A 10,860-nucleotide genomic window follows, 5' to 3' on the forward strand; every position below is an offset into this window, starting at 1 on the left:
TCCCGGCTTGCCCTCAATCCCGCCGGAGGCCGTCCCAGGGGAGTTTTCCGTGGATTTCTCCAAGGTGAGTCCATCCCACTGCGAGTTTTTCCATGGATTTCTCAGCTATGGGAAAGAGTTTTCCATGGATTTCTTCGAGGTGAATCCATCCCCAGGTAAGTTTTTCATGGATTTCTCCACGAATCCATCCCCAGGTAAGTTTTCCATGGATTTCTCCGTGACTCCATCCCCAGGAAAAGTTTTCCATGCATTTTTCTAACGCGAATCCATCCCACTGCAAGAGTTTTTCTCACGGATTTCTCCGACGTGTCACTCCCACGGAAGACAATTCCTCACGGATTTTTTTCCAAGGGGTCAATCCTTGGGGAATATCCTGCTCCAAAGGTTTCATCCTCCATGGGATTCCTCCCAGGAATCTGCTCCTTTTTCCACAGATCTGCAGGTCCCTGCCAAGATCCGGCTCCAGGATGAGCTTCCCGTCGGATGCGCCGCGGAATTTTGGGAATTTCCCCTCCAGCACCATGGAATCATCTCCAGAGCCGTTTCTTTGCAAAATTCCCGCTCTGGAATTCCATCTGTGCCTGGATTGGTTTCTTCCAACTTCATTCTTACTCCAGGAGCGACGCCGCCGTTTCGCCGACGGGATCGGGAGAACCTTCTGGAAGCTTCCCATGGAATCCAGCCCCGGAGCCTCCCGGAATTTTGGCCGTGCAAAGCTAATCCTGATGGAAAACCACCGGGATGGGCTGGAAAAATAATGAAATGGGGAGGAAAAATACCGGGACGAGGCAGAAAAATAATGAAATGAGAGGAAAAATACCAGGATGAGGCGGAAAAATACCGGGATGAGGGGGAAAAATAACGGGATGAGATGGAAAAATACCAGGATGAGGGGGAGAAACAACGGAATGAGGGGAAAAACTGTCGGGATGAGGGTGAAAACTATCGGGATGAGGGGAAAAACTATCGGGATGGGGAGGAAAAAACTCAAACTGTTTGCAGAAACGCTACGAAATCAGGGGAAAAACTTGGGATGGGGAGGAAAAAAAGCGGGATGAGCTGGAAAAATACTGAGAACAGATGGAAAAGCACCGAAAAAAAGGGAAAAAAAACCCACTGGAATGAGGCGGAAAAGCACCGGGATGAGGCGGGAAACGCCCGGATTTTGGAAAAGGAGGCGGCGGCGCTTTCCCGTGACGGAGGCTCCGAGCTTTTCCCAAATCACAAGGAAAAGTAGTCCAGGGTTCCGTGGCCGTAGGGATTGTAAGTCCAGACGAGGTCGGTTCTCCCGGAATTCGCCAGCAGTTGGGAAATCTCCGCCGTGGCCGCCGCCAAACGTTCGCCGTCCATGGGCTCCTCGTAAATCCGTCGGGATCCCGGCACCCGGCGCGGAGGCTCCGGCTTGTAGCAATCCACGGGGAAGGGATAGACGACCAGGTGGAGGTCGGGCAGCTCCAAGGTTTTCTGGAGCAGATCCTTGAGCGCGGCCGTGGACAGGGAATTGCCGTAGAGTCCCAGGAAGCGCAGGCGGGAGCAGCGCCGCAGCGTCGGCAGCAGCGCGTCCAGGTGGGAGTCGGCCATGCGGCATTCCATGAGATCCAGGTGCAGCAGCGAGGCCGAGGTCTCCTCCAGGAGCAGCCGCAGCGGCTCCAGGAGGCCTTGGGAGAAGTCGTGGCCGCTCAGATCCAACCTTTTGAGGGCCGGAGCGTGGAAGCTTTGGGAGAGGAAGGCGAGGTCGGCGGGAACGAGGGAGCAGAAGGCCAATTCCAAGCTTTCCAACGGAGCCTGGAGGTCGCTGGCGGGAGGGAAAAGGGAGAGGTGAGGATTGGTTGGGATTCAGGGGGGGAATGTGGGATTGAGAGCTGGGATTGCATCCTCGGGATCCTGGGATGTGAAAGGTTGGGAAAGAGCTCCAAGAACATCGAGTTTGATCTCTGAAAATCCTGGGGTTTTGGAATGATGGAGTTACGGGATCGTGGAGTTACGGAATGGCTGAGGTAGGGAAAGAGCTCCAAGAACATCAAGATCAGGGTTTGAAAATCATGGAATTATGGGTCAAGTAATCATGGAATTGTGGAATGACAGAAGTTGAGAAAGAGCTCCAAGAACATCAAGTTTGACTTCTGAAACTCCTGGGATTTTGGAATGATGGGATCACGGAATTATGAAATGTCTGAGGTCGGGAAAGAGCTCCAAGAACATCAAGTTTGATCTCTGAAAATCCTGGGGTTTTGGAATGATGGAGTTATGGGATCATGGAGTTACGGAATGGCTGTGGTTGGGAAAGAGCACCAAGAACATCAAGTTCAAGGTTTGAAAATCATGGAATTATGGGATCATGGAGCAATGGAATTGTGGAATGGCTGAGGTTGGGAAGGATCTCCAAGAACATTGAGTTCGACTTCTGAAACTCCTGGGATTTTGGAATGATGGGATCGTGGTGTTATAGAATGGCTGAGGTTGGGAAAGAGCTCCAAGAACATCAAGGTCAAGGTTTGAGAATCATGGAATTGTGGAATCCAGTCGTGGAGTTAGGGAATGGCTACCGTTTGGAAAGGTCTCCAAGAACATTGAGTTTGACCTCTGAAAATCCTGGGATTTTGGAATGATGGGGTCAGGGAATCACAGAGTAATAGAATCGCTGAGGTTGGGCAAAAGCTCAAAGAGCATCAAGGTCAAGGTTTGAGAATCATGGAATGATGGGATCACAGAGCCATGGAATTGTGGAATGAGTGAAGTTGGGAAAGATCTCCAGGACCATCAAGTTTGAATCTCTGAAATCCTGGGATTTTGGAATGATGGGATCATGGAGTTTCAGAATGGCTGAGGTTGGGAAAGGTCTCCAAGAACATCGAGTTCAAGGTTTGAGAATCATGTAATTATGGGATCATGTGGTCATGGAACTGTGGAATCAAATTGTGGAATTATGGAATTGTTGTGGCTGGGAAAGATTTCCAAGTGCATCAAGTTCGACCTGTGAAAATCCTGGGATTTTGGAATGATGGGGTCATGGAATCAGGGAATTGCTCAGGGTGGGAAAGGTGTCCAACACCATCAGGTTTGACACTTGAGGATCATGGAGTTAGGGAATTATGGATCCATGAGATCATGGGGTGATGGAGTTGCGTGGTCGTGGAATCGTGGAATTATGGAATGGGTGAGATTGGGGAAAATCTCCAAGACCATCAAGTTCAAGGGAATTATGGAATGATGGGATCATGGAGTTCTGGCATGAGGGAATGCTGGGCTCCCAGAGTTCTGGAGTAATGGAGAGACTCTTTGGGAGAGGAGGGCGAGGTCGGCGGGAACGAGGGAGCCGAAGGCCAATTCCAAGCTTTCCAACGGAGCCTGGAGGTCCCTGAGAAAAGGGAGAGGTGAGGCCCGAGGGAGGATTTGTGGCCGCTTGGAATGTTGGGATTTGTGGGGGAAATGTGGGGAATGAGGTGCATGGGATTGTGGGATGGGCGAGGTTGGGAAAGGTCTCCAAGAACCTGGAGTTTGGCCTCTGAAAATCCTGGGATTTTTGAATGATGGGATCATGGAACCATGGGATTACTCTGGTCGGGAAAAGTCTCCAAAACCATCAAGTTCAAGGTTTGAGAATCATGGAATTATGGGATCATGGAACTGTGGAATCAAATTGTGGAATTATGGAATTGCTGTGGTTGGGAAAGATCTCCAAGAACATCACGTTCGACCTCTGAAAATCCCAGGATTTTGGAATGATGGGATCATGGAGTTACGGAATGGCTGAGGTTGGGAAAGGTCTCCAAGACCATCAAGTTCAAGGTTTGAGAATCATGGAATGATGGGATCACAGAGCCATGGAATTGTGGAATCAAATTGTGGAATTATGGAATTGCTGTGGTTGGGAAAGATCTCCAAGAGCATCAAGTCTGACCTATGAAAATTCTGCGATTTTGGAATTTTGGGATCGTGGAATGACTCAGATTGGGAAAGGTCTCCAAGAACATCAAGTCTGACAGTTGAGGATCATGGAGTTATGGAATTATGGATCCATGAGATTAGGGGGTCATGGAGTGGTGTGGTCATGGAATCATGGAATTACAGAATGGCTGAAGTTGGGAAAGATCCCCAAGAACATCAAGTTGTACCTTTGAGAATCATGGAATGATGGGGTCATGGATGCAGGGAATTGTGGAATTGTGGAGCTATGGAATCATGGGATATTGGGATTCTGGGATCGGAGAGTCATGAAATGATGGGATCACGGCGTTATGAGGTCATGGAGCCACTGTTCAAGATCATCAAGTCCAACCTTTGGGAATCCTAAAGTCAAGGAATGATGGGATCATGGAGTTATGGAATCACAGAGTTATGGAATGGTTGAGTCACTGGGAGAACGGGATCAAGGGAACCTGGGATCGTTAAGGTTGGAAAAGACCTCCAAGACCATCGAGACCAACCTTTGGGAATCCTGGACCCAAGGAATTCTAGGATCTTGGAATGATGGGACAGTGGAATCACCGAGTCACAAACTGTTGGGATAATGGCATCATGGGAACGTTGGGATAATCCGGGAAGCACAGGATCACTCAGACTGGGAAAGACCCCCAAGACCCCCAACCCTTGGGAAACCCCACGGAGCGCGGGAAGGGCCCCGCTCGGTGCGGAACTCACCAGAGGATCTGGCGCAGATTCCCGGAGAGCCGGGAGGATCCCAGGTTGAGCTCGCGGAGGCTGGGCAGCATTCCCAGCTGCCCGGCCAGGCACCGGATTCCGATGGCCGATTCCGGCGTCGGGCGCCGCACGTCCACGTTGCTGTACTGGAGCTTGAGGCTGCGCAGCTCCGGGAAGCGCGAGAGGTGCGGCAGGATCACCGAGAGCCCGGTCAATCCCAAATTCCGGAAGCGCAGATCCACCCTCCGCACGCAGGAAGGATCCAGACTTTCCAGCAGGCTCACGATTCCGGCCAGGGAGAGTTTTTCCGCTTGGAATTCGCGGCACTTGAGGCGCAGCGGGCCGGCGGCCGCCGTCTGGAGCGCGTCGCGCAGGATCCCGTAGGACGTCCCGTTGACGAACAGGTCGGCGTGGACGTCCACGCCCGGGGGCTGCGGAGCGGCCGCGGCCGTGGCGGCTCCGGAGCGGCCTTTGTGCCGCTTGGATCCGCGCCTCTGGAATTCCCGCTGGTGCTTGGACACCTCCACGCAAGCCTTGGCCAAAGCCACCGTGCCGGACCAGACGCTCATCCCGTCCGGAGCGCGGCCGGCTGGATCGTCCGGAACTCCCGTCACGTCCAGGACGCGTAGGCGGCACCCGCTGGGAAAATTGAGAAAGGAAGTATCAAAAATGGGAAGAAACCATCAGGAAGGAAAACAGGAAGGAACCATGAAAAATGGGAGGAAACCATCAAAAAAGGGAAGGAACCATGGAAAATGGTAGGAAACCATCAAAAAAGGGAAGGAACCATGGAAAATGGGAGAAAACCATCAAAAATGGGAGGAAACTATCAGAAAACATGAAGAAACAATCAAAACTGAGAGGGAATTATGAAAGACAGGAAGAAACCATTAAAACTGGCAAAGAACCATCAGAAACAGGAAGGAACCATCAAAAATGGGAAGAAACCATCAGAAACGGGAAGGAAACCATCACAAATGGGCGGAAAGCATCAAAAAGGAGAAGAAATTATCAGAACAGGAAGGAACCATGAAAAATGGGAAGAAACCATCAAAAAGGGGAAGGAACCATCAAATACAAGGAAAAACCATCAAAACCAGGAGGAAACCATTAGAAATGGGAGCAAATATTCAGAAATGGGAGGAAATCATCAAAAACAGGAAGGTACCACCAAAAATGGGACCATCAAAACCATAAAAAACGGGAAGGAACTATTAAAAATGGGAGGAAACCGTCAAAAACAGAAGGGAACCATCAAAAACAGGAGGAAACCATCAAAATTGGGAAGGAACCATCAAAAATGGGAAGGAACCTTCTAAAATGGGAAGGAACCATCAAAAATGGCAAGAAACCATCAAAACCAGGAAGGAACCATCAAGAATGGGAAAGAACCATCAACTACAAGAAGAAACCATCAAAAACAGGAGGAAACCATCAAAAAGGGGAAGGAGCCAGCAAAAATGGGAGGGAACTGTCAAGGAAGAAACCTTCTAAAATGGTAAGAATCCATCAAAAGTGGGAGGGAACCATGAAAAATGGGAAGGGACCATCAAAAATAGAAGGGAACCATCAAACCAGGAAGGAACCATCAAAAAGGGGAAGGAACCATCAGAAATGGGAAGGAACCATCAGTAAGATACCATCAAAATTGGGAAGGAACCATCAAAAAGGGGAGGGAACTGTCAAGGAAGGTACCATCTAAAATGGGAAGAAACCATCAAATACAAGAAGGAACCACCAAAACCAGGAAGGAACCATCTAGAATGGGAAGAAACCATCAAAAATGGGAAGGAACCATCAGACACAAGAAAAAACCATCAAAAACAGGAAGGAACTATGAAAAACAGGAAGGAGCCAGCAAAAATGGGAGGAAACTGTCAAAAACGGAAGGGAACCATCAAACCAGGAAGGAACCATCAAAAATAGGACGAAACCATCAAAATTGGGAAGGAACCATCAAAAATGGGAAGGAACCGTCAGAAATGGGAAGGAACCATCAAAACCAGGAGGAAACCATGAAAAATGGGAAGGAACCATCAAGGAAGGAACCTTCTAGAATGGTAAGAAACCATCAAAAGTGGGAAGGAAGTCAGAAATGGGAAGGAACCGTCAAGGGAGGAACCATCAAAAACTGGAAGGAACCATCAAAAATGGGAGGGAACCATCAAACCAGGAAGGAACGATGAAAAAGGGGAAGGAAGCATCAAAAATGTGAAGGAACCGTCAGAAATGGGAAGGAACCGTCAAGGGAGGAACCTTCTAAAATGGTAAGAAACCATCAGAAATGGGAAGGAACCATCTAGAATGGGAAGGAACCATCAAATACAAGAAGGAACCACCAAAACCAGGAAGGAACCATCTAGAATGGGAAGGAACCATCAAATACAAGAAGGAACCACCAAAAACAGGAAGGAACCATCAAAAACGGGAAGCAACCATCAAAAACTGGAAAGAACCATCAAAAACTGAAAGGAACCATCAAAGATGGGAAGGAACCATCAAAAATGGGAAGGAACCGTCAGAAATGGGAAGGAACCATCAAGGAAGGAGCCATCAAAAATGGGAAGAAACCATCAAAAATGGGAAGGAATCATTAAAAATGGGAAGGAACCGTCAAGGAAGGAATCATCTAAAAGGTAAGAAACCATCAAAAATGGGAAGGAACCATCAAAAATGGGAAGAAACCATCAAAGACAGGGAGAAACCATCAAAAATGGGAGGAAACCGTCAAAAATGGAAGGGGGCCATCAAACCAGGAAGGAACAATCGAAAACAGGAGGAAACCATCAAAAAGGGGAAGAAACCGTCAAAAATGGGAAGGAACCATCAAATACAAGAAGGAACCATCAAAACCAGGAAGGAACCATCAAAAATGGGAAGGAACCATCAGATACCAGAAGAAACCATCAAAAACTGGAAGGCACCGTCTAGAATGGGAAGGAACGATCAAAAACGGGAAGCAACCATCAAAAACAGAAAGGAACCATCAAAAATGGGAAGAAACCATCAAATACAAGAAGGAGCCATCAAAAACTGGAAGGAACTATTAAAAATGGGAAGGAACCATCAAGGAAGGAATCATCTAAAAGGTAAGAAACCATCAAAAATGGGAAGAAACCATCAAAGACAGGAAGGAACAATTGAAAACAGGAGGAAACCATCAAAAAGGGGAAGGAACCATCAAAATTGGGAAGGAAGCATCAAATACAAGAAGGAACCATCAAAAACAGGAAGGAACCATCTAGAATGGGAAGGAACCATCAAAAATGGGAAGGAACCGTCAGAAATGGGAAGGAACCGTCAAGGAAGGAGCCATCAAAAATGGGAAGAAACCATCAAAATTGGGAAGGAACCATCAAAAATGGGAAGGAACCATCAAAAATGGGAAGGAACCGTCAAGGAAGGAATCATCTAAAAGGTAAGAAACCATCAAAAATGGGAAGGGACCATCAAAAATGGGAAGAAACCATCAAAGACAGGGAGAAACCATCAAAAATGGGAGGAAACCGTCAAAAATGGAAGGGGGCCATCAAACCAGGAAGGAACAATCGAAAACAGGAGGAAACCATCAAAAAGGGGAAGAAACCGTCAAAAATGGGAAGGAACCGTCAAATACAAGAAGGAACCATCAAAAACAGGAAGGGACTATCTAGAATGGGAAGGAACCATCAAAAACTGGAAGGAGCCATCAAAAATGGGAAGGAACCATCAAATACAAGAAGGAACCACCAAAACCAGGAAGGAACCATCAAAAATGGGAAGCAACCATCAAAATTGGGAAGGAACCATCAAAAACTGGAAGGAACCATCAAAAATGAGAAGAAACCATCAAAAATGGGAAGGAACCATCAGACACAAGAAGAAACCATCAAAAACAGGAAAGAACTATGAAAAACAGGAAGGAACCATCTAGAATGGGAAGAAACCATCAAAAACGGGAAGCAACCATCAAAAACTGGAAGGAACCACTAAAAATGGCAAGAAACCATCAAAAACGGGAAGCAACCATCAAAATTGGGAAGGAACCGTCAAAAATGGGAAGGAACCATCAAATACAAGAAGGAGCCATCAAAAACAGGAAGGAACCATCAAAAACGGGAAGCAACCATCAAAAATGGGAAGGAACCATCAAAAACTGGAAAGAACCATCAAAAACTGAAAGGAACCTTCTAAAATGGGAAGGAACCATCAAAAATAGAAGGGAACCATCAAATACAAGAAGAAACCATCAAAAACAGGAAGGAACTATCAAAATTGGGAAGAAACCATCAAAAATGGGAAGTAACCATCAAAATTGGGAAGGAACCATCAAAAAGTGGAAGGAACCACTAAAAATGGCAAGAAACCATCAAAAATGGGAAGGAATCATCAGACACAAGAAGAAACCATCAAAACCAGGAATGAACTATGAAAACCAGGAATGAACCACGGACACCAGGAAGGAACCATCCAAAAGCACGGAGCACCAGAGGCCGCGCCCATCCCGGAACATTCCAGAACCCACCTGGCATCGTGTCCGGGCTCCTCCAGCTGCCGCCGCAGCTGCGCCACCACGGCCAGGATGACGGCCTGGACGCAGAGCTTGCAGGGATGATCCCGCAGCAGCTCCCGGCGTCCCACCAACCGCTGGAAGTTGAGCACCGGGAAAGGCCAAGCGGCCACCAAATCCCGCAGCACCAGGGGCCGGCCGTCCAGGAACGCCGCCTGGAACAGGATGGGGTAGAGGTGGGCGGGCAGGGCGGGCAGGATGGGCAGCGGGTGGTGGGCGACGATGCGGCGGGCGCAGAGGAAGAGGAGGGAATCCGAATATCCCGGCGGGAGTTGGCGCTTGGGGATGCAGGGCGGGATGTGGGTGGAGCGGCTGCGCGACGGAGCCATGGCGGAGATTCTTCGGGCGCGCGGGGGGGAACGTTCCGGAATTTTTTCCGGGGGATTTGCCGCCCCCTGAGGGAAGCTGTGGGAGAAATGGGAGGGAAATGGGGTTTGGGGGAAGATGGGGGGGTGGGTGAGTGGAGGGTATTTAAAAGGGGGGGCCTGAAGCATCCCCAAGTGAGAGCACACAGGGATCCCCCAAACCTGTCTGAGGGACCCCAAAACCAGTCCAGGGACACCCAGACTAGTCCAGAGATCCCCTAAACCAGTCCAGGGACCCCAAAACCGATCCAGAGATCCCCTAAACCAGTCTAGAGACTCCAAAACCAGTTCAGGGACACCCAAACTGGTCCAGAGATCCCCTAAACCAGTCCAGGGACCCCAAAACCGATCCAGAGATCCCCTAAAGCAGTCTACAGACTCCAAACCAGTCCAGAGATCCCCTAAACCAGTCTAGAGACCCCAAACCAGTCCAGGGACCCCTAAAGCAGTCTAGAGACTCCAAAACCAGTCCAGGGACCCCAAAACCGATCCAGAGATCCCCCAAACCAGTCCAGGGACACCCAGACTGGTCCAGAGATCCCCTAAACCAGTCCAGGGACACCCAGACTGGTCTAGAGATCCCCTAAACCAGTCCAGGGATCCTAAACCAATTTGGGGAACCCCAAACCAGTCCAGGGACACCCAGACTGGTCCAGAGTTCCCCTAAACCAGTCCAGGGACCCCAAAACCGGTTTGAGACCCCTAAACCAGTCCAGGGACCCCAAAACTGGTCCAGAGATCCCCTAAACCAGTCCAGGGATCCTAAACCAGTTTGGGGAACCCCAAACCAGTCCAGGGACACCCAGACTGGTCCAGAGATCCCCTAAACCAGTCCAGGGACCCCAAAACTGGTCCAGGGCACCCAAACTGGTCCAGAGATCCTCTAAACCAGTCCAGGGACCCCAAAATCAGTTTGGGGAACCCCAAACCAGTCCAGGGACACCCAGACTAGTCCAGATATCCCCTAAACCAGTCCAGGGACCCCAAAACCAGTCCAGGGACATCCAGACTAGTCCAGAGATCCCCTAAACCAGTCTAGAGACCCTAAAACTGGTTTGGGGACCCCTAAACCAGTCCAGGGGCACCCAAACTGGTCCAGAGTTCCCCTAAACCAGTCCAGGGACCCCAAAACTGGTCCAGAGATTCCCCTAAACCAGTCCAGGGACCCCAAAACTGGTCCAGAGATCCCCTAAACCAGTCCAGGGATCCTAAACCAGTTTGAGGAACCCCAAACCAGTCCAGGGACACCCAGACTGGTCCAGAGATCCCCTAAACCAGTCCAGGGACCCCAAAACTGGTCCAGGG

At 49.3% G+C, this 10,860-nt stretch overlaps 1 protein-coding gene across 1 annotated transcript; it reads right to left on the minus strand.

The window, feature by feature from the left end:
• Positions 1–1,097: 1,097 nt before the first annotated feature.
• Positions 1,098–9,519, minus strand: LOC311157110 (leucine-rich repeat-containing protein 14-like; the record flags this gene model as incomplete). The annotated part of the gene is made up of 3 exons (XM_084211522.1): positions 1,098–1,795; positions 4,642–5,280; positions 9,146–9,519. The coding sequence occupies 3 exons, from the start codon at positions 9,517–9,519 to the stop codon at positions 1,222–1,224; spliced, it is 1,587 nt and encodes a 528-aa protein (XP_084067648.1). The 3' UTR covers positions 1,098–1,221.
• Between the last annotated feature and the right edge of the window lie 1,341 nt (positions 9,520–10,860).

Source organism: Fringilla coelebs (genome assembly GCF_963513975.1).
Source record: "Fringilla coelebs genome assembly, chromosome: 1".
Classification (NCBI taxonomy): Eukaryota; Metazoa; Chordata; class Aves; order Passeriformes; family Fringillidae; genus Fringilla; species Fringilla coelebs.